Genomic DNA, 24960 nt, shown 5'->3' with positions numbered 1-24960 from the left:
ACCTTTATTTATATAGCGCTGTAAATTTACCCAGTGCTGTACATACAATCTTTTAGTTAGACGGTTCCCTGCCCTCAGGCTTACAATCTAAGAAGATACGACACAAAAGGAGAAGGGAGTGGTGGTGGGGAATGGGATCAGGTCCAGCAGTTCTTCTCCACCTCCGAGGCCTGGACCAAGGCAGATGGACTGGAGGAAGGGCTTGGCTTCTTAATGGATGCTTAAAAGGAGGCTTCCTGGGTCAGAGAGGGGCTCGCCTCTGGGAATGCTTCTCTAAACAATATAGTCTAACTCAGTTTTGAAACTGGGTAGAGAAGTGATGAGGTGTGCATGTGGGGGAAGAAGGTTCCAGGGGCAGCAAGCGAGAAAGGACAAATTCGGGAGGGGGCAGTGGTAGTCCTACACTGTGACAGGAGACCTTGACTACCAGAGCGGAGGGTGCGAATAGGAATGTAAGGAGAAAGAAGGTCAGATAAGTAAGGAGGGGCCAATCCATGGAGGGCTTTGAAAGTCAATAACAAAAGCTTGTACCGGATGCGGAAGGGGAAGGGGAGCCAATGAAGGGAGGATAAAAGAGGAGAATCATGGTCAAAGTAGCGAGCTGATGTGACAATATGGGCAGCTGAATACTGGACAGAGATTAAAAGATGGAGGTGTGAAAGAGGAAGCCCTGTCAGAAGGAGGTTACAATAATCTAGTCACGAAACCACTAGGGCATGGACTAGAGTCTTGGCAGTAGAGGCTGAGAGGAATGGACGGATCTTGGCAATGTTGTGGAGAAAGAATCTACAGGTCTTTGCGGTGGCCTGGATCTGGGGAATAAATGACAGAGAAGAGTCAAAAATGAAGCCAAGACTGCGGGCTTGATGAACTGGTTGAATAGAAGTGTCGTCGACAGAAACAGAAAAGGAATAGTGAAGGATGGGTTTAGGTGGAAAGACAAGAAGTTCAGTCTTAGACATGTTGAGCTTCAAGCGCCAAAGCCGCATCCACTGAGAGATGGCAGTCAGACAAGAAGAAAACTTGCTGTTCAAGCCCCGTCGAAAGGTCAGGGGTGGAGAGATACAGCTGAGTATCGTCAGCATACAGATGATAGGAGAAACCAAAAGAACTGATGAGTTTACCTAGGGACAGTGGATATAGAGAGAACAGAAGGGGACCCAAGATAGAGCCCTGGGGAACTCCAACAGATAGGGGAACAGAGGACGAAGTCTGACCACCCATGACCACTGCAAAAGATCTGTCTGACAAGTAAGATTTAAACCAGTCGAGAGCAGAGTCGGAGAACCCAAGGTCAGAGAGTAAATCAACCAGGAGACAGTGATCAACAGTGTGAAAGGCCGCAGACAAATCAAAAAGAATGAGAATAGAGTAGAGGCCGTTTGTCTTGGCCCGCAAGAGATCGTTTGAGATCTTGGTGAGGGCTGTCTCTGTAGAGTGCCGTGGGTGGAAGCCAGACTGGAAAGGGTCCAGGATGGAGTTGGCTTCAAGAAACTTAATAAAGCGAGAATAAATGACCCGTTCTAGGACCTTTGAAAGAAAAGGAAGAAGAGAAATTGGACAATAGCTAGACAAAGAAGAGGGGTCGAGAGAGGGTTTCTTGAGAATTGGGGAAACGAGAGCATGTTTGAAGTCAGAAGGGAAGGAACCCATAGAGAGAGAGAGAGATTAAAGATATAGAGGAACGAGGGCAGAAGAGAAGGGGCTATAGAGATTAGGAGATGGGAGGGAATAGGATCAAGAGATGAACCACTGGACCTCATCCCCTTTCCCTCCGTCATTCCCTTCTCCTTTTGTTTTGTGTCTTTTAGATTGTAAGCCTGAGGGCAGGGAACTGTCTGACTAAAAATATTAATTGTAAGCCGCCCTGAGAGCCATTAGGGCTGAAGGGCGGGATATAAATACCTAAATAAATAAATAAAATCACAAGCTAGAGTTGGACAACAACCTGGAGTGATGATATCAGAAACACATGATTAAAGCATTAGGTAGGTCATAGCCACTTGGCACTGGTTGCAGCACTGTTGCTACTTGCTGTCATTATTGCTAACCATGAGGAAAACCTCTGCAGGACCCTCCTCAGTTCTGGAGCCAGGTTTGAATACAACTTGCAGACACTTTCTTAGTATTCTTTACAATGGGCTGAAAGGAAGGCCAGAATAGTTAGCTCCCATATTGTGCCAAGAACTTTGAGAGAACAGTGGCTGGCCTAAGGTTATGTCAAGAGTCCATGGCTCACGTGATCAGGCAAGTGGGAGAACAATTGGGTAGTGGAATATATTTTCAGCATTATTCTCTGTATGTTGCAATAAGGGATAGTGGCTTCTGTACCAGCAGTGGTTTCAGAAAAAAACCAACAATAGCCGTCTCCTAGTTCTCCCCATTAATACAGCACTATGACATTTACGTTGTTTGTTTGCTTGTCCTGTTTTTCCACAAGCCCTTTCAGACTTCTCTAAAACAAAAATTGAAACCAGAGACAGAAATAACATGGAAAGAACAGGGATGGGTTCCTAACATCACAAAAACAAAAAGAACAGGTCAAACCATTTCAGCAAAGTTTTTATCTAAACATAACAATATGTACATGTGAAATGGGGGGGGGGGGACTGGTCAAGTAAACCTTATATAAGTAAACAAATCATTTTGAACCTTTTAGAGGCCATGTGAATCCTTCTTCCATTTTGGTGGCCAAACTATGGTTTCTTAAAATGTTAGGGTAGCTGTTGGGACAGGCTTATCTGTTCTCCCCTCTTTTCTCTGTTTTGGTGTGCAATAACCAAAACAGAGAAAGCCTCCAGCTACACAGACAATGAGGAGGAAAAAGGTGGGTAGGCATAAAAAAAACCTTCATTTTAAAAAAGCATGACTGTTACAGCTTTGTTAACTGAAGTGTATCATCATCATATTATTATTATTATTATTATAGTTTATTTACATAGCACTGTAGATTTGCCCAGCGCTGTACATAGAAATATTAAAATTGATAAAAATGAAACCTGCCAATGGCACACATTCTACAAAATACATATAAAACAATAGGTAATAATACAGGATAGAATTAGATAAAATAAGCAGGCAACAATTAAAAACATCAAATCAAATATCAGATAAATAATCACACAATGCCTAGGAACACTTCCCTGAACAGGATGGTCTTCAACTTAGTTTTAAAACTGGTTAAAGAAGTGAAGACCTGTACTCATGGGGGAAGAAGGTGAGGAGCTTTATATATATTTTTAATATTTTCAAACCATGGATGGTTGACTCCATGGATAAAAATATCCATGGATATGGCGGGCTGGTTATATATGTGCTCATATGTGTATTTGTTTCTGCTATAAGTTCCAGATCATGAAACTTGGATACTATGAAGCCCCTCAAATGTGCACCTTGGAGTTTTTGTCTTCTTTTCTTTTTACAATTAGTTGAGTAATTACAGTTTGCATGTAATCTGCAGTATCATCTTCAGTCACTAAGTGGCAGAATTCCTTAATCTTCCCTAGAAGTAGGGCTGCCATATTGAATTCCTTAGAGGGCCCCTGCCAAATGCTGTGTAATATTTCCTTTTGCAGACGCCTAAAAATTCACACAGTTTAAATGGGAGAAGGGGGAAATAAAGAAAAATCCTGGTAGCAAGTAAAGAAGTGGAGAACGGAATGAGCAGAAGGAAAACTGAGTAAGCACCAGACAAAAACCAGGAAGAAACAAAAAGGAAGACAGTAAGCAACAACAGGAAATACGATAAAGAACAGAAGGAAAGAGGAAGAGCAGTTGGGTAAAAATTATGGGTTTTCTCATCTCTATGAAGCTGGACAGTTCCACAAGTGCAAGATAAATACTACTAAATAACAAGCGTGCACTTCTTTTCAGGCATTTCAAATGTTCCTCATTAATGTCTGCTTCTGCAATGAGGAACACTGCAAAAGAAGATATCTTTTAGAAGGTACTAACTTTGATGGAGAAATTAACACAGGCACAACACAGAAGTGTAAACACGCTAGAGCTCCCAGCAGCTATCCCATAAAATATAGATACCATACAAATCTTGAGTTAAATCAAACTATTGCAACAAAGAAATGTTATTTTTGAACTGATACTGAAGTTGGGATCCCTCAAATCCCATTGATGCATTTCACACTTTGCCTCTTTTATATTCAACTAACAGGTGATTGCCACCAAAGTTGAGAACTGACAACAGTTTTTTTAGTAGCAGATCTGAACATGACAAGGAGAATGAGGCAGAGATACATGACTGACAAAATGGCTAAAACCACAAGCAAGATCCAATTTGTAGTATACAATGACAGAGCCTAGAATAATGCCTTCAAAAATAATTTTAATACCTGAATTTGAATTGTGACCCCCATTAGACTTGACTCATTGAATAAGTGAGGCTTATAGAAGTGGTGATTCAAAACCCAACACTACTTGATACTACCAATAGAATTCAAGTCTTTGTTTCACATCAGAAATAACCTCAAGATCTTTATTGCAGTTATACCAAACTTTCTTCTATCATGAACCCAAAGCAGTGTAGATGTAAGGTCTGGGTGGTGCACGGTCCAAGGAAACCTCCCATCCCGCTGTTGACCAGATCAGAAAAGTTGTTCACAGAATGTACCTTCAGATGATGACTGCATAGCCCTACAGATTCTGGAAGCTAAGGTCCAAAACACACTGCAGAAATAATCCAGTTTGAGACCACTTTAACTGCTTTGGCTCAATGCTAGGGAATTTGGGGAACTATTTTGTGAGACATTTAGCAGTCTCTGTCAGAGAGCTCTGGTGGCACAATAAACTACAATTTCCAGGATTTCCTAGCACTGAGTCAAGGCAGTTGAAATGGCCACAAACTGGATTATTTCTGCAGTGTGTTTTGGACCTAAGTTATGGTTCCCCAGTCCCCTCAGCCCCATATACTTCATTGCTCTTTCTAACCATAGATGTTTATATCTTCTTCTAAAAATTTTGCACACTGCACAGAGAACTCTAGTTTTATGTAGTTTGAAGTCTAAATCCAATTTCTAGTCTAGAATAGATCTGCTTTTATCAATGGAACTCACATAAATGTTGCTTTACCATGTTTCCATTTATTTAATGAATCTACTTTTGCTGTGACTTAATAGTTGGATTTAGGTCTTATTAAAACAGTATTTTGACTTCATTCCCAAAACCTCCTTCTCAAGGTTCCTAACCTTAATAATAATTCAGATAAAAGCAGAAACAAAGGTAAAACATAAAACTGCTTAAGTATTATTATTATTATTATTAACCTTTATTTATAAAGCGCTGTAAGTTTACACAGCGCTGTACATAATTTTTTTTTTTTAGTCAGACGGTTCCCTGCCCTCAGGCTTACAATCTAAGAAGATACGACACAAAAGGAGAAGGGAGTGGTGGTGGGGAATAGGATCAGGTCCAGCAGATCTTTTCCACCTCCGAGGCCTGGACCAAGGCAGATGGACTGGAGGAAGGGCTTGGCTTCTTGATGGATGGTTAGAAGGAGGCTTCCTGGGTCAGAGAGGGGCTCACCTCTGGGAATGCTTCTCTAAACAATATAGTCTTTAATTCAGTTTTGAAACTGGGCAGAGAATTGATGAGGTGTGCATGTGGGGGAAGAAGGTTCCAGGAGTAAGGGGCAGCAAGCGAGAAGGGACGAATTCGGGAGGGGGGCAGTGTATTGTGTACTTATATTTTTATTTAACAACCAGTTTAAACCTCACCAAGCATGACCAGTTTAAACACTAAAAGTTCTGTCTAAAATATCTTCCCATGCTGGCAGAAGAACCCTGTGAAAAATCCTGCTAAACTGCTTTCCTCTCTGATATCCTTATGGTTACCAAAGAGAAAACTAGAGAGGATTCCTGGAGCTTTAAGGGCTGTGTAGAAAAGAATATTTCAGCAGGTGTTGCTTGCCACACAACTAGGAAATAAGCAACACCTGCTTTAACTCCCTCTTTTATACAACCATTAAAAGTACATGAGCCCTATCTAATTCTCAGTCTGGCAGCCCTAAAGATAACAGAGAGAGGATCATCTTAGCAGGGTGTTTCACAATGTGAAAGTAGCCTCTGATAGTGGCAGGAACAAGAGAAGAGTTTCCACAGAACATCTGGAAACCTAGGGAGGCTGATACAATAGGATACAGTCTTTCATACAGCCTTGCCTCAAGCTGTATAAGGCTATATAGCTCTTAACCAGAATTGCCAATAGTGTCTGGAAATAAACTGGCAATCAGTGACACACTTGTAACAAGGAGCCATATGTTCAGTATAACTGGGGTGCCAAGTGAAGTAATAGTCAGGACTCATAGCTCTTTAATGGTTGTGTAGAAGAGGGATCTTCAGCAGGTTTTTTTTTTTTTTTTTGCGGGGGTCACCTGCTAAAATTCCCTCTTCTACACAACTATTAAAGTGACAGGATCTCTGCCCATTACTTCCAACTCTTCCTATGACCAGTTCCAATCAACAGGCTCACCACCAGATTCTGAACCAGCTGAAGCTTCTAGATACTTTTCAAAGGCAGCAAACATTCAGCTCAGGAGAAATTACCTTACATATCTTTCCTCTTCTAGACGCTTGTATTCTTGAATGGCTGCATTTAACAATTCCGTGTCCCGAATAAGTTTCTCTTGTTCACGGGCATTTCTTTGCACTAGAAAGTTAACATAAACAGGACAAGTAATTGGCTAATACTGAAAGTCAATTAAATAACATCAAAAGAGCCTGTTCGGGCCTATTCCAAATATTTGCTTAATTACTACATTGATTTTACTATTTCTTTTCTATTCTTTCTTGAAAGAATAGAAAGCAACATGTAAAATATTCTTCTTAGTTTTAACCTCAAGATAATTCTGTGAGGCAGAACAGTCTGAAAGATCATACAAAGAGCTGTGTGGCTGAGGATTTTAATCCTACACATGGCCCTGTGTAGTGTTCTGCTTCCACTGTCACAACCCAGCAATTCTGAATGGACTGAAAAGGAGAGCAATGAGATACATCACCCTTGCTCAACCTGGTGCCCTCTCAATGTGTTGTATTACAACATATGCCATGCTGGGTGGGGGATAATGAGAGTTGTAGTCCAACACAAATGAAAGGCACCAAGTTGAGCAAGACTGCTCTAGTTAATAATGTGTCTCTGTAAGGGCCTTACTCTTCTCCTCAATTTGAAGCCGCCTTGTATCCATGACCTCTTTCAGTAAAGCATCTCTGGCAGCTTTCATTGTCTTCTCCTTTGCAGCCCTCTTTGCCCACATCTTGGCTATCTCCTCTGCCCGCAGCTTGTCCATTTCTTTTTCCCGTTGCTTCTCCTCTTCCATCTGTTGAGCCAGGTATGCCTGATAGATCTGCTGTTCTTTCAAGAGCTCTTTCTGCAAAATGCAGACAAGGGACAAGTGGTCAGATAAAAAGGAAGGAAAAAGAAAAGGCATTTTAACCACAAAGCCTCCAAAGTTATGAATTATTGACAACATCCCTGTTGATTAATTTGAAACTTCATGGAGTTTAGCAAATCAGCATCTCATTCCCTTGGGGAATGATATATTATCAGCCAAACCACACTAGCTGTCTACTTGTTTTAATTTCTGTGGCACAGTCCAAATTGTGTGAGTTGATCAGGGCATGAGGGGAGTAAACAGGCAGGTCAGCGGACTCCCTGCATCTTGCCAGAATTTGAATGGATCAACATTTGATCACTTTGTGGCAGAAATTCTTACTTAAGATATACAATGTTGGGATCTGAGATGCCTGCAACTAGCCAAGAAAATATATACATATATATTTGAGCCCAAGTGAAAAACACGACGACCTGAAAAACATTAACCTCATGGGCAGAGGCAGTAAATACTATTAGGTAAAAGAGCAGTCAGTTAGCAACCTAATGCCTTTATACCAGAAGTGAGGATGTGTGGCTCTCTAGATATTATTCTAATGTATCCTTAAGCATTGGCTGTGACGGAAGTTGGAGTGTCACATGGTTCCCATCCTTGTTTCATACAAATCTATGATTCAGCCATATTTAGATGACTGCATCCATATGTATTAACTTTGTATATGTATAACTTTGATTGCCCCATCTCAAAAAGTATAAAACAAAACCAGAAAAAAGACAGTAAAAGGCAATTAAAATATTTGAGGTATGGAAATAAATTTGCCATAAGAAAAAAAAACCTGAAATGTTGGGGGTAGAATCAATTTAGAAAAATATGACTTGGAGGGAACTTGACACAGGCTTATGCAGTTATGCCTGGTATGACAGAAATAGAGAGCTAAATCTTTTGATTGCTCTCCCAACTCACAAACCGAAGATCAACTAGTGAAATGGAATAACTGTTGAGAAAGGAGATAAATATTTCTTGATATGATGCACAACCACCTTTTTGAATTCACTGCCATGACATCATGACTAGTACCTTCAATAGCTTTAAGGAAGAATTAGAGAAGTTAATGGATTATATTTTTTTTCAATTGCTGGTAGCTAAAGGAAACTTCTAATAATGGAGACAGTATCCTTTTGGAGACCAGAAGTTGGAGGGACAAAGTACATTAGGACTGGAAGAATTAAATACTATCTAATTTATTTATTTTTGGAGGGGGGGCAACTAAGGACCCTGATAAAATAATTAGTCATGCTAACTCAGTAATTCTGTTTTCAGAAAACAAGCATAGAATTACAGAATCATAGAGTTGGAAGAGATCACTAGGGCCATCCAGTCCAACCCCCTGCCATGCAGGAACTCTCAATCAAAGCATACCCGACGGAAGGCCATCCAGCCTCTGTTTAAAGACCTCCAAGGAGGGAGACTCCACCACTCTCAGAGAAAGTGTGTTGCACTGTCGAACAGCCCTTACTGTCAGGAAGTTCCTCCTAATGTTGAGGTGGAATCTCTTTTCCTGTAGCTTGCATCCATTGTTCCAGGTCCTATTCTCTGGAGCAGCAGAAAACAAGCTTGCTCCGTCCTCAATATGACATTCCTTCAAGTATTTAAACAGGGCTATCATATCACCTCTTAACCTTCTCCAAGCTAAACATCCCCAGCTCCCTAAGGCGTTCCTCATAGGGCATGATTTCAAGACCCTTCACCATTTTAGTCACCCTCCTTTGGACACACTACAGTTTCTCAATGTCCTTTTTGAATTGTGATGCGTAGAACTGGACACAGTATTCCAGGTGGGGCCTGGACAAAGCAGAATACAGTGGCACTATTACTTCCCTTGATCTAGACACTATACCTCTATTGATGCAGCCTAAAATCGCATTGGCACTATATTGTCAGGAGTGCAAATGAACAGTGCAGCTGTTATTATTGTGAGTGAAAAGACAAGACAGGCTGGATGGAGGGCCAATCTTACAATTGGCAAAATGGGACAACCACTTCAGGCAGCAGATGCTGGGGAACCATTCCTTTGAAGCTCTCCGACCATTTCTTCTCTTTATGGAGGGACTTGTGTCTGCCTGCCTCATGTCCTGAGCTGTACTACCAAAACTAACCTGCTGCCCTTGGATGTCATGGATGCTATCTTACTGCTGCAATAAGAATTAATCGCAACACCTTCCAACCTTTGTACCTAAAAAAGGAATCCCCTTGTCCTTTGCTTAAAGCGGCAAAAATCTCATTCTGGCCCTGGCAGGCTGCAGAATAAAACAACCACTGAGAAATTCCTTGTGATGTGGAGGGGTGGAAGGCATGCTATGGAGATAGCACAAAAAATGGTCTACCTTGGGAATCTCTTTTCTTTACATGACATTTTCCAAATCCAAGGGTTTTACTCATTGAGATGAGCTGTTAATTAAAGCATTTATTTTTAAGCAAGCTGTGAACGTCCAAGCCTGATGGAGTCTATCTGGGTTTGTTTTATTCTCCCTGCTGTTAAGATACTGTTGATGATTCAGATTTTGCTATTGGGTTGGATGCTTAATCAATATTTTAAATATTGCTCTCTCCTTTAAAAGTTTTGCAAGTCAGTGAAAAAGCATGATATTTTTTTAAAAAAAATTCAAATTTGTATGCAGAATTTAGAACATGCTTTTTGCTCATGAGCCTAAGCTTTGTTGGAAGTTTACTGAGGGCACTTCAGTAAAAATAGGCTGACAGTGGCAGAGCCAAAACCCAAACAGTCCACTGTCTGCCACATACATACACACGTGGGACAGCAACTTACCCAAACAATACAGGAATGGAGAGTGGCCCCTAATATGCACCTCCAATCCTGTGCAATGTAAGGAATTTTTTGGCTGACCTAGAGACATTCTATCTAGGCAGATAAAGTTATGTGGGAATGCTCATGGGAAAGCAGGCAGTTTGAAAGGCTGCCAGCCCATTATGTCTGCTTTCAACATATAGTTGATTTTTCAGGGCAATTAAGAAGAGCAGGGCCCTTTAGAGGTACCACAATGACAATCATACCACAAAAGGGATGACTATACTGCACACCCTTCTGAGGCAAAAATATTCTTGTGATTGCCTACAATAGGGTTCTGACTGACAGGGAACATTATAGGGCAGATATGCCTTTAGTTGCCTGGTCTAGGATGCTGCTGTAGCTGTATTAAATCAAATCACTCTGCTAGTTGCAGCTACATGGATGTGTAAGAATGACATTATAGTTTGCTATTCACTACTCTAGGACCTAAAGGTATTAGTTCAGTCATGACACACATCATTTGCATGTAGCACACAATCTCAATCAATGATTTGCCTTACTTTCCTTTGCCTTTGGCTCTCAGTGTCCTCCAGGGATGCTTGAAGGGCATGATCCACAATCTTCATTTCTAAAGCCAGCTCCTCTTGCTTTTCTTCATTGAGACGCTTCCTCTTTTCTTTCATGGAATCCAGCAACATGTCTCTACACTCTCTCAATTTCCTCCGTCTCTCTATCTCAGCACGTTCATCCTCTAGTTTCATGAGCTGCCGTTCTTCTTCCTACAACAATGTTGAGAGGGGCTATTAATTCATACCTTTTGTCTTATCCTTTCAATGGAACAGTGGGATGGATTTAGTTTATTAAAACAGTAATGTAAAAAAAGTTGCAATTTGTTGCGCAGAGCAAACCTTTCTCAGATCAGAGTGATAAGTAAGTTCACCTTTTGACACTCTGTGACTAGGAAACCTCTTTCCTCCCATCTAACATCATGAAAATCCCCTCACCCATTTCTGCTTCTGGAGCATTAGGAACCATCTCAACTTTAAACAGGATATTGAGTTATACTGCCCACATTCCATTCATCTTCTTGCAGAATAACTCTCTGGTCAGAGATTGCTCATGCTTATACAATTTGGGTTGTTACAGCTGAGGCCAGAAGGGAATTTCAATTCATTTCAGATTGGCTTTCTCAGCCTTATGGGGGTGGGGTGGGGAGGCTTTTCATGCATGGAACATAGCTCAAACCATGCAGAGACCAGATTTACACAGGCACCTTGCTGTCAATTTCTGCTTTCTTATATTTTGTGTTGAATGGTTGGGTCTTCTTTCAGGCATTGACCTGGATGGGATGACTTTGTAGTCACTTGTAATCACTTCCAGTGATCCCTGATGCATTGACATATAAATTGTACTATCAGTGGTTTCCCAAAACATAGTAACTGGAAAAGCTTTCAAGCACATAAAGAAAATGAAGTAATGTATACTCATGTGTATACAAAAGAATCCCTTCTGACAATAGCAGTAGGAAAACTGGCTACTTTACCATCAGCTTAGCCTCTTCTTCCTTCAGACGTTTTTCCTCCTGCCTCTGAGCCTCTACTATAGCCCGCTGAGTGTTAAGGATATTAATCATTTCACCATCCCGTCTGGATCTTTTCTGGGCTTCCTGCATTTCCCGTTTCTCCTTGGCCAATCTGTCCTCTTCCCAGAGAGCTGCAAAGATTGCCTCCTCCTGCTCTTTTTGCTTCTTTAGTTCCTCTTTCAGGGCCAGCTGGGCCAGGCGGTCTTCACACACCTCCAACAAGTGTCTCTTGTTCAACTGTGTCCGCAACTGCTCACAGGTTTCTCTAAGCCATGGGTAGTGAGAAAAGTAAACAAGTTTCTTTAGATGCATAAGGATCTAGTTTATTTTAAATGCATTGCATACATAAAAGTCATACCTACACTATGGCTAGAAAATACATGTCAAGACATGACCTAAAAAGTAGTTATTCCATAGATGAATAGTGTGCAATGGGGGAAAATAGCATGCAGTCCAGATTCTGACATCATAACAGTCAGCTCACTAAATGGTATTCTGCAATTTTTTTGATTTCAAAATTAGGTAGGGAACATGAAACCCCAAGGTCAAAACTAGCTTTCCTGGGTTCCCCACATGGACATGCCCACCTCTCAAAGACATGAACATGTGGTACTTTCCCAGGTTTTGTACATGCTTTTTCTCCATTCTGCAAGATTGAAATACTTTCCCTAGGGCTTAGTTATTTGCAGTAAGAGTTTCAACCTAAAATATGCTGATGTTTTTGGTCCCATTCTTTTGCCTTGGACAAAAGAAAAGTGTGCAGAATGCAGTCCCCTTTGGATGTGACCCAGATGCATAGTGAGAAGAAGCACAAGTCTTTCATCCATCCTGTTTTGCCAGGTCTCAAGTCTCGACATCAAGAAGTGGTCCTAAGTGACAGTACCTGCAGCTAGCTAAGGAAGTGAGAGAATTGCCCAGACAAGAGACCCATAAGCAATAGGTCTCTCCTGATATTTGACTGACTAGGAAGGAACAACATGACAGCCCTTTTGTTTTTTGGACTCAGAGCAGAGAAGTCCACACTTATGGATACTCATACCATCTAAGATCTATCCCAGAGATGAGGAAACAGTGATGCTTCCAGACTCCCCAAAACACCTGTTTTCTGGCCAGAACAAGAGTGAATTGAATCTCCTGGAAGCCTTCTGGACAGGCACTTTATCTTTTAAACAGATTGCAAGCCATCTCTCTCCTATTTAATATAATCAACAACAACAAACAACAACAACCAGATTTCAAAATCAGAAGTATCTGGGTTTTCTGTTGTTGGTATTTTAGGGTCCCTGGTGAGGGCCCTGGAGGATCCTAGAGAAGAAAATTTGTTCCTGGACCCAGTGATGTTGCCCTGATCTAAGAGCCTTTCCCTTGTCCCTATCCCTGGGCATATACTTTGCTCTCTAGAACCAGCCACACCGCCACTCAATTTCTGTTTAGTAAGTATACTGCCTCTTTGTTTCTCTTCCACTTTTTCCTAGTTCTTGCCTCGTCTATATTTCATTACTGTTTCACTTTCCCATTTTATATTGCTTTGGGCAATATCACTGAAAAAACTTTTTATACATTTTTATGAACTGAATAAATTTGAATACGAGAATGCATTATATGTGATACATTGCTCACCACGGCACAAAGCAGATTTAGGATTTTGTGGAGGCAAAGGGCAAGATGCTTTCAATGGGCTGTCTTTGTTGACATATCAGGGCCCAATCCATACAGAAGAAGAGGGCTAAATGACAGGAGGCTACTCCTCCTTTTCACTCTTGTTACTGCCGACTCATCTGGAGAGGGACAATTAACAAAGCAAGTTTGGAGGGGTCTGTTATGGGGATCCTCTTAGGGGAAAACTACAGCTGATACCCAGTGATGCCAATATCAATTCCCTGCCTGTATTCCTTGTCCTAGGTTTGCTGGTTAATATCAGCAAACAGGCTGATCTATTAAGTATCTTCTGCTCTGGACATCCTTGATTGTGTCTCAAAACCAGGCAACCCTTCAGGACTTACACATCCGATCTCTCTCTCCATCTGAGCAAATAAAGAGGAAACATAAAGCACCAACACCAATGTTGATTTAATGAGGCTTTTCATTCGAACCAATAACCGGAACTTAGTGCTGGAGTCTTCATTACCCAAGTAAGTGAGAGGCCAAAACAGCAGCTTTAACACATTTTACTAACCTTAGGAGAATACACAAAAACATTTTAAAGGAATAATTCTAATAAATTAACTGACTCTTGATTCTTTTGCTTGAGCTGGCAAGATGCCCTCTTTGGTCATCAACAGCATGCTACTCGAGGACAAGAAGAACAACATGCGTGTGTGGGCAATATGAAGGTTGAGTGAACACGTCTGCCTCTTAACTGACACAGAGATGGTTTCAAGTAAGCATTTCAGGATACTTCTAAGGCCCTCACTGTGCTAGGGGTTATTGTTGTTGTGTGCCTTCAAGTTATTTTCAAGTTATGGCAACCATAAGGTGAACCTATTATGGAGTTTTCTTGGCAGAGGAAGTTTGCCTTTGCCCTCCTTTGAAGCTGAGAGAGTGTGATTTGCCTAAGGTCATTCAATGGGTTTCCATGTTTGAGCAGGGATTTGAACCCTGTATTCAAATCATAGTCTAAAGCTCAACCACTACACCATGCTCGCTCTCTCTACTAGGGGGCTCATCATAAATCCTGCATCCTCTTGCACCTGCTTGCTCTTGACCTGTTCTCTCCAAGCCAACAAGTAAGCAAACCAGCAAGCATGCTACACCATTTCCTCTCCCTCTGGGAGATGTGCAGGTTGGGCACAGAAGGAAAGGAAAGAAAAGTGAATAAGTAACAACAGAAGTAGCAGTGAGAAGGGCAACAATGAGGAGATTGCACTGAGAGGGTCTTACCCAACAGTTCTCCAAAATCTGGAACCCAAAATGATCTGAAAGTTTTCTTAATTGACCGTTTTGCACCTATCATCTCTAGAGCTTGGATATGCTTGCTGGATTCTGGGAGCTGGAATTCAAAAACTAACTTTGCAAGTTTTGAACCCATTTATGTTTCAACTAAATATTCTGGCAAATCAAATAGAGTATCAGCTAACTCAGCTAGAGCAAATTTGGAGAACACTTTTACAAATCCTTACACTGCTGTTTTCTGGGTTAGAGGCTACTGAGACAGGAATATGGTTATGATCTGTTCTCAGTTTAGATTTAATTTGCTGGTGCCAGAGTTTGACTCTGCAAATAAAAATCAAGAGCTTCACTGTTGATCAATAGGATGCCGTTTTTAACAATGACATAAGGAAGCAACATAAAAAATTACACCATTTTGGCATAAATAATTATGATGTACTAAAAGGAATGGACACTGCAAACTGAGCAAGCAATCAATTTTAGGTTCTGCTCTGGCTATTGCTTAAAATGAATGACAGTAACACAAGGTCATTATTGAATAAGTAAAAAAAGATGTGAACAACAACACATTCAGTTTGCCCTGGAGCATAAGGCAATTTCTTACATTCATCTGCTGTTGCTAATACAAGATTTATTTTCAAATAACCTGTAATTTTGGCTTCTTTAGTACAATTTGAATGCTGAAAATATTAAGCTTTCTCTCCTACTTGTACCAATTTTACCACAATCTAGTCAGCAGTTATGCAGTTTGAAAACATTAGAAATCATGGTACTCCAAGAAAGTATGAAGGGTTCAAAATCCCATTAACAGAAACTAAGGGGCAAAATAGACCAGCAATAAGAGCCAACTTGGCGGTGGTGTGGGGGCATGGCAACTGCACACTGCACACTCCGACTCCGCCACCAATCTGGCTTCACACTATCTGCCCGACCAGACGACGGCAGCGTGGGAATGCCCTGTGGCGCACCAACCAGAAGCCGCATGCCGCAGGAGCAGAGAAGAGCCACAGCAGCGACAAAAGGGGTGCCCTTTTTCTGACACAAAAAGGAGCAGCTTTCTACCACTCCTTTTTGTGCAGGGAAAAGGCCAGATTGGGACTGTGGCATGCAGTTGCCGTGGCCCCAATCCAGCACCTAAAAGGGGTAGTGTGACGCCGCCCCTTTAGGACTGTCTGTTTTCAGCCTAAATGATCCATTGTGTTCAATGGGGTTTACTCCCAGGAAAAATATGCAGAGGACTGGATAAAACTTTGTTATCCAGTTCCACATGAAGATACTATACACCAATCTAAGCATATAAACTTATGTTGGCCTATAAGAAAATCTGTAAAATCTACAGTTGTGTAGTATCCTCATTAGAACCAACAGGAATGTCAAAAAATAGTCAGCAAATATTTAAATTTTCCAGAACTCTTCCTCAAACTCACAATGCAAAAGACACCATGGAGTTTTAGTGAAAAACTCTGCTCACTATCCTGTGACCTCTTGGCTGGGCCTAATAAAAACATTCTCCATGTAACAAGAGGTACTATATTCCTGTGATTTAGGAATATATTAGACATCTAAAAGTAAAAATAAAAGTTAAATTAAAAAGCTAGCTAAAGCAGTGAATTTCTACTACAAAACAACTCTGCAATTGCTCCTCAATTCTATCAAAGTAAATTCTCCAAAACAGCTTTTACAGCCACCAATAAACATCTGCTTCCCCAGATGGTGGTTGGAGTTTCTCACTTTGCTGTCCTAAGCGCCTTTGCTACAGAGCAAGCGACAATTTTAATGTCGCTTCCTAAAGTCAGGAGCCAAATTAGTGCCCTTCACCAACATTTATCCATTTTTATGGACCACAGCAGAATCATTGAGGCTCCCATCTCCTCTGCAAAAAATGACAAATGTTATACTAAAAAAAGAGAGAATGATATGCTGTTATGCCTTTTTAAAGGGAATTCTAATTTTCTTTAATATAGACATATAAATACGAAATGCTCCCAAAGGCTAGAATAGAGAGGTTTTAAATGAAAATTTCTGTAGTACAGGAAGAGCAAATAAAACACAATGTTCATGTGATGTATTTAAGAGAACCACAAAGCCATTTCTCCTATCACCCGCACAGGAAAATAAGCATTGTTCAGGGAAGCAGAAATTAGAACTCCCACCTCTGCATATAATACATCTGTTTACGTCAAAAGAGAAAAGTACTATGCAGAACAGCTGGGATAGGGAGCCTTTAGTCTTCCAGATGTCTGGGACATCCTCAATCATGAAACTCCTTACCATTTCCTATACCAGGCAAGGGTAATGAAGTTTCAGACCTCTGAAGGGGAAAAGCTTCCCCTTCTCTACAGTACACATTACAGAGGGCATCTGGGCTGCATTCCTCTTCACAGCAAGTGCAAATACTTCCACTTTCCTCTGCACTCCCTTTCAAAATGTCACTTCTTCTTGCCATTTTGAGAGGGTCTGCAGAGGAAAATGGGGGTATCTGGAGGCAGCATAGGTCCTGGAGTGCTTGTGGGAGTGGAGCAGGAGTATTTTCACTGCCCCAAAATCATGCAATTTTTAAAAAATGAGAGTTGTGAGGTTTCTGGTACCACAAAGTAAAATCCAAAGGTTCCCTGTGATCCACAGACTGCATGATGCCCACCTCTGACTTATTTCCAACCTTTCCCCAAAACTGGGACTTCCAGTACCCTTTCTGGCCCCTGGGGGATGTTGCTATTTAGAGATGGACTCCCTGAGAAATATTATAAAGCCAAGGTGAATGATTTTTCAGCCAAAATGAAATGGTGGTGTGCTGAGGACCTAGGGAGGTTGGTCAGGGTCCCAAGGACTGCACGGGACCTCTCCTCCAAGGGCAACATGCAGCCCACGGGACAAACAATTCCTACCCCTGTAGTAGCTATTCAATGGCTATTAGTGATAAAGAGCTCTGTGTATACAACTATAAACCTGTGGTCTTGATCTTGCTTTCCCTTCATGTACTGGTATGAAGAGTCCCTCCACCTGCCCACCCTCAATAGCAGACATTCAAAGGCTGAGGAAACCACCTCCCCTGGCTCTTGCCAGGGGCACCTGTGCTTATGACCAACATACCTGAACTGCTGCTCCTTTTTTTCTGCCACAACTTTCCGCCTAGCTTCCTCTCGCTTCTCTCTTAGTTGTTTTGCTCTTACTCTCATATTGGTCTGCCGGTCCTCCATGTTTTCTTCTCGTAATTCTATTTCAGCAAAGTAACCTTTTTCCTCTTCTTCCAGGAGATTTCTGAGCCTGGATATTGTCAATTAAGAATCCAGTGACAGTTGACACTTTTCAAAGTGAACCAAGATATTTTAGAGAATGCTTCAGAATGCTGAGTTTGTGTGAAAAAGAAGAAAGGCACTACAAATCAGAAGAAAGAAGTCTCTACTTTGAGAAAAGAACCTGACAATGCAAAATGTACCTGTAATGTTCAGTGGCCAGTGACTGAACATTTAAGAGCTGTCTAGAAGTGGCATTATTTTGCTTTCCTAGAGCCTCTGACATCTGTCACTAGAAACCAAAATTGCAAAAGTCAGCAGCAGCAACCTGTATATAAAAAACCTGCTCCATAAAGGACTAACCTTTGGCTGCACTGGCAGCCATTTCTAGACATTTCTAGTTACAGTATTATCTTTGAAATCTGACATATACTAGAATTTCAGAATAAACAGACAGATAGAACAGATGTCAGGGCTCTTGCACTTTTCATAACTGTGCAGAACTGGCCATTTCAGAAGAAATTTCCTCTTGTACACAACTAGTATAAAAGTTCAAGAGCCCTGTCCTCTTTAATATCTAACTATTCTAATTTAGAAACAGAGTGGCAGCTGGAACACCCAAAATTAAGGAGTGAGGAATGTCTATACCCTTCTCTTATAGCTCTTATCTATGGCAAAACTACATCTAAGTATTTCTGGCCTAAGAAAACCCTTTGAAATTCACGAGGTCACCATAAGGTAACAGGTGACTTGAAGGCACATGCACTGACAGACAGACATTTTGATATATTTTATGCATAGTATGAGCCCCTTGAAGAACACTGATTAATAGACAAGATATGAAAGCTCCAAATAACTGTACTGATGAATTTAAGACTTTAAAAAGTTTTAAAATATTTTTAAATGATAAAATTTTAATTCTGGGTTCAGATCATACTTTTGGACTCATTTCAAATGAATTACACTTTAAACACTTTCACTTTAAGCATGGAAACAAAGTTGTGACATCTAATGCAGTGAGGCTTGCTTAATTAATGCAATCCTCTAAACCATCAATAGCCAAACTCTGTAGGGTCAATCTACTCTTCATGTGCTGGACAACCAGGAATATTCATAATAATCCTCAAAACTCTTTTATTAAAAATGTGAATCCCTTGGCATAACCGCTTTATTTATTCCATTAGACGTTTTTCTAAATTGTCCAAGGAGTTTGAGATAGTATGCATGGTCTGCCTCCATTTTGTCCTCACAAATAATCTGAGGTAGATGAAGCTGAGAGAGTGTAATTAATCCATAAGCATGCAGTACACCTCATGGATGAATCATAATTTTAACTGGACTCTTCTTCATATTAGCCCAACTGAACAAGTACAATGTCTGTCAAATCCTAAGGCTTTTCAACTGTTTGAATGAGCCCAAAGATAAGAAGTCTATCTAAAATTTAAATAATTAATGGGAAAAGTTGCAGTTTGCAGGCAGAAAAACTGCCACCTGTAACCAAGGGATTGGAAAAGTTGTCTCATGGAGTTAAAGAGTCAGGAAAGCTGTGAAAGTGGGGAGTACCTCTGAACAGACATAGAACTGAGCTGTCTTTTGTACACTTAGTGAGAAAATGTCCCAATTCATAAGACCTGCATCTGGCCCTGCCAATGCGCTCTTTGCTACTCCTTCCCCACTCCACCTTTACACTTAGCTCCACTCACATGCTATAATGCAGCTCCCAAGATATTTCCTTAATTGGAATTTGATACTCAGACCAAAAAATTCCTTATGTCTGATCTGCATTGAGTGGCAACAATTCTCCAAGGTCTCAGACACAGGTGTCCCCTTATCCTTTAAATTTCAGATGCCAAGAACTGAACTTGAGACCTTCTGAATGAAAAGCGTTTCCCACTGAACAACAAGGAGCATCTCAAGGCAACAACTTGTCCATCTTTTAAAGTGCATCTTACTCTGATGATGTTACCAGAAACTTAACAATACATACTGTATAATATACCCTTTGAAAACTAGTGGGTAGCACTTGATCATATTGTTGTGGACCTCCAGATGCTGATAAACTACCATTCCCATCAACTCACCCAACTGGCCAAGAGGACTGGAGGAGAGAGGCATCGGAGTCTAATGCCCCCTGGAAGGCCATATTTGTTCTAAAAACGATGAAAACTATTCTGTCCACCTCTAAACATGGGCAAAAAACTGAGGATTACCTCTCTCTCCTCTCCTCTTCCCCTGTCAGGTAGGCCTGCATTTCCTCATCAACCCTCTTCTGGACAAGACGATTGAGCCGTTTGCGTTCATCCAGTTCCTCCCTTTCATTGATCTGGCGGCCGACAAGATGGGCCTTTACGTGCAACTCAGCTTCATGGCGCTTTATTTCTTCGTCCCTCCAAAGAAGAAGTTGCTTTCCAAGGACATTTGGCTTTGGAAATGTGGCCCGCTGTAACAGAAGAAAGCATGCCTTTAGTCATAGGAAGCAGATTCAGATTTTACACCAGGCCTCCTTTTCTAGAGGAGAACTCATGCAGGATAATAAGAGGAGGAAGAAGAATGGGAACTTATGGCCAATGATCAGAAACCTCATTGCTGAGAAAGAACCAGAAGGCTGTAGCAAAATTCAATAGTGGGAGATGCATAGTCACTGAGAAACTGTTGAACCACCATTCCCCACAGCACTCACCAACACAACCAAGGGTTAGAAAAGCTGTGGCAGGTGATGAAGGCAGATATACAAACACACAGCAGTTTTATCAGCACAGCTCTCACACAAGGATTTATGGTGCTGGGTCCGTTTGTGTGGAGCCAGGGATGATAATGTCTAATAAGAATAATAATTATGTTTATAGCTCAGCCTGCCCTGAATGTTCAAGACAAGTCATAGAATCACAGAGTTGGAGAAGACCCCAAGGACCATCCAGTCCAACCCCATTCTGCCATGCAGGAAATCTCAATCAAGGCATCCCCGACAAGTAGCCATCCAGCCTCTGTTCAAAAACCTCCAAAGGAGGAGACTGCACCACTCTCCAGGCGAGAGAGTGCCACCCTCAAACAGCCCTTACTGTCAGGAAGTGCCTGCTAATGTTTAGGTGGGACTGCTTTTCCTGCAGTTTGCATCCATTGTCCCTTCAAATACCTAAACAGGGCTATGATGTATCTCCTCTTAGCCTTCTCTTCTCCAGGCTGAACATCCCCAGCTCCCTAAGTCTCTCCTCATAGGACATGGTTTCCGGACCCTTCACCAGCTTCTCCATATAAAGATGCTTCAGAGCTGGCCAGACAGGATTCACTGCCACAGAATGCATGGTTGGGGACTGACTGAGAATGATTTCCAGTTCATGCAGACAGGATCAATGGCAGCATGGCCAAGTGGAGTGTCCCTGTTCAGAGGAGTGTGCCTTCAGCCCCCAGAGGAAGCATCGCCTTCATGCCTTGAGAATGATTTGGCCGGCCATTACAGGAAACAAGGGTCCAAAACACACTGCAGAGATAATCCGGTTTGAGGCCGCTTTAACTGCCCTGGCTCAGTGCTAGGGAATCCTGGGAACTGTAGTTTGGTGAGACACTTAGCCTTCTCTGTCAGAGAGAGAGAAAGAGAGAGCTCTGGTGCCGCAATGAACTACAGCTCCCAGGATTCCTTAGCACTGAGCCAGGGCAGTTAAAGCGGCCTCAAACCGGATTATCTCTGCAGTGTGTTCTGGACCTATGTTTAAGAGCTAGCCCTGTGATTTTTGACTCTGGAGACCAGGGTTCGAACTGGAGCATATTCCCGCCGTCCTCAGAGCACGGAGCAAAATGTAACAGGATCCAGAGAGAGATGCCAGGTCTTGACATCAAGGGCGCATCCACACTGTGCCAATAACGCAGTTTGGCACCACTTTCAGCTCCCACGGCTCCTTCCGACAAAAGCCTGGGATTTGTAGTTTGGTGAGGCATCACCCAGCGCCCTCCCTTTTTAGGGCAGACCTTGCGAAACTACAAATCCCAGGATTCCACAGGGATGGAGCCAGAGCGCAACACAAAGAAATAAGGATTATTATGACGAGGATGATCATTCCCAGGCCCCTGGAACTCACTACGGCGTACGAAAACGGCTTGGGTCCCTTCACTTCCCGCACCACGCGGCCCCCTTCCTTCGCCATCTTTCTCCAGGCCGGGCTGTTTGTTTACCACCAGGCCTCAGAGTGCTACCCGTTGCCACGGCAACCACACACAGAGAGAGAGAGAGCGGGTGGGCGGCACCGCTGCGTGGAGACGTCATCACGCAAGAGAGAAGATCCGCCCCCAGTGCGCACGGCTTCTTAAAAGAGCGGTGCTCTGTCTTTTCTTTCCCCTGAACGTTCCAGCGCCGCTCCCAAAGAGAAAGAAAGCAGGGCGCATGCGCGGAGGGAGAGGCCAGAGGAAGGAGTGAACCACAAAGTTGGGCCTCTCTGGGGCAGAAGACTAGGGAAGGGCCTTTTGTGTCAGTCCTCTTGGAAGCAGCCCTTTGGAATGAGCTTCTGTAAACTGTTTCAGGAATAGCTCTCTTGGCCATTTAGCAAAGTACAATAACGCCCAGAATCCACAACATAGAGATACTGTTATTGGAGTAGCTGTGTAGCAAGCACAACAACACCCAGAATCCACAAAACAGGGATACTTTGATTAGTCAATCCAAAATTCACAAAATACATGGTGCACAAAGCTTCTTCACAGCAGGCAAAAGGTGTAAAATATCATACATACACAGTGTATACCTAAAGAAAAATAAATGGATCTACAGTGTTAGAGGCGTGCGTTTTCTCAAAGTGTTTTTTTGGCGTGTTTGTTCTTTGGAGGGAAAGTACAGTAACACCCAAAATCCACAACACTTCTATGGTGCTGGCCAAAAAGGCACAATATCCATATTGCATGCTTTTGTGCCTTTTGGTCGGTCCGACAAAGGTGTCACTGTTTGGTGGATGTGGGATGTTGGTGTACTTTGCCATTTCTGTAACATTGGAAGACGTGAAAGTGCCTTGCTCCTCCTTCCCATCCATGCCTTCTTCAAATACTGGGTTTATTTTGCTATTATTAACAAATGAACTGAAAATGGATAGCAAAATGAACCACTACTGTGTGAGAAGGCATGGGAAGAAGCAAGGCACTGTCATCATCTCTTGCCATGATGTTAATGAAACTTAAAGGCACTTGGGATTTCATTGTGATTCTGGGCATGTCTGCTGAGAAGATTATGTTCCATTGACTTTAAGTGGGCATGGCTCAAAATATACCTTACAGCAGTCTCCTCTATTAATTCCTTTTGGTAGAGCCTTATTGCCATCTTGGGGATGATGGGTTACATTGTGAGGGGCTATACTTTTCATTGTTGTTTTTATTTAAGTCAGTTCTTACCTACGTTTTTATTGAAAGGACTAGGGTTATTAAAAAATAACCCTTAGCTGGTGTTGATATCATGTCTTAAATTATACCTAAAAATGCAGAACATTATTATTATTATTATTATTATTATTATGTTGTTGTTGTTATTTATTTATTTATAGAGTGCTGTAAAGTTTGCACAGTGCTTTATATAGTAAGAGTCAAATAAAATAAGAAGGGGGGGGGAGAATAAAAATCTGCCAAGCGGCGTGCAATCTAAAACAACAACATTACATGATGAAAATAAATAAATAATCAATAAATAATCAGTAATAATAAACTATCTCTAAAATAATACTAACTTGTATACAATAAAACAACAAACAAACAGCTTTGATTATATACCGCTTCATACTGAACTAACAGTGTTTAAACTGTTTACAACTGTAAACTAAGAAAGACAAAGAACATAATCCTCTCTCTCAGAAATACCTGAGATGGGCTTAATGGGTTGAAAGTTGAAATATTACTCTGGAGACCAGGGTTCAAATCCCCACTCGGCCACAGAAACCTACTGGGTGACCTTTGGCAAGTTACACTCTCTCAGCCTCAAAGGAAGGCAAAGGCATTCCACCTTGGAACAACTCTTGCCAATAAAATCCTGTGATAGCTTTGCCTTAGTATTGCCATAAGGGACCTCACTTGAAGGCACACAACAACAAGGAATCATTCAGTCCAGTTCTCGAACCAATGTCATATGCAAGCTTTTGGAGTACATAGCTTTCTTGCTGTAATCCTATACACCGCAGCAAGGGAACCTTTCCTTAGGTTTTTTTTTGGGGGGGGGGGGGGGGGGGGTTGGACTATGTGGCCATATTCTAGCAGAGTTTATTCCAGCATCTGTGGCTGGCATCTTCATATGCCAGTGAAACATCAGGAATAAACTCTTCTAGAACATGGCCACATAGCCCAAAAAACCCCCACAAAAAGCTATGGATGCCAGCTGTGAAAGCCTTCAACTTCACATTGGAATCTCTCCTCTTAGTTCTAGTTAATGCAGAACCCATCAGCCCCTGGTCAATAGCGAGAGATAATAGATGTGGTAGTTCACCAACCTATGGAGGAAAACAGGCTCCCCAGCTCTTCTACACATACTTACCAGTGAGTTCATCATTTAATTAAATTAGACTTATTTCTGAGCAGACATGGATAGGCATGCGTTTGGCATGGGGCGGCAAGAGTGCATGGACATAGCTGCATATGAAAACAAGAATCTTGGCAGTCCAGAGTGGGAGAACTATGATCACAGAGTTATTATAGAGTTGGATTTCTTCCTCCGTTTAGTTCACTACTACCCAAATTCAAGGCAGGAAATCCAAAGCTAAAGCAAACACCATCAATAGGCTGTATAAACTCGGTTTAAAGAGAAAGAAAGCCTACCCCGTATCTCGGCAAATAGTCACGTTGTTAACTGTTATTCCAACATCAAGAAGAACCTCTTCTCCTGTAATTTATGGTGAGTACTTTTGATTTCTTACCTGAGAGCCAGCGTAATGGTTTGAGCATTGGACTATGACACTGGAGACCACAGTTCGAATCCCGGCTTGTCCCCTGGGCGAGTCACACTCTCTCAGCCTCAGAGGATGGCAATGGCAAACCCACCACCTCTAAAGAAACTTGCCAAGAAAATGCCATGATAGATTTACATTAGAGTTGCCATACTCCCTTCTCCTTTTGTGTCGTGTCTTTTTAGATTGTAAGCCTGAGGGCA

At 41.8% G+C, this 24960-nt stretch overlaps 1 protein-coding gene across 1 annotated transcript in view; it reads right to left on the bottom strand.

Annotated features, from left to right (window-relative positions):
• The window catches only part of CFAP53 (cilia and flagella associated protein 53), a 23714-nt gene extending 1540 nt beyond the window's left edge, over positions 1-22174 (bottom strand). The window contains exons 1-7 of the mRNA XM_042454799.1: positions 21926-22174; positions 20063-20292; positions 17710-17883; positions 11692-11995; positions 10709-10927; positions 7159-7375; positions 6555-6657 (exon numbers count right to left, since the gene is read on the bottom strand). Of these exons, the coding sequence (XP_042310733.1) occupies positions 6555-6657; positions 7159-7375; positions 10709-10927; positions 11692-11995; positions 17710-17883; positions 20063-20292; positions 21926-21991 (1313 nt within the window). The 5' untranslated portion in view covers positions 21992-22174. The remainder of the gene's footprint in view (positions 1-6554; positions 6658-7158; positions 7376-10708; positions 10928-11691; positions 11996-17709; positions 17884-20062; positions 20293-21925) is intronic.
• Positions 22175-24960: the final 2786 nt, after the last annotated feature.

This window comes from Sceloporus undulatus, chromosome 2 (genome assembly GCF_019175285.1).
Source record: "Sceloporus undulatus isolate JIND9_A2432 ecotype Alabama chromosome 2, SceUnd_v1.1, whole genome shotgun sequence".
NCBI lineage: Eukaryota > Metazoa > Chordata > Lepidosauria > Squamata > Phrynosomatidae > Sceloporus > Sceloporus undulatus.
The sequence above is the reverse complement of the archived record's forward strand: the minus strand, read 5'-3'. Positions and strand labels throughout refer to the sequence as shown.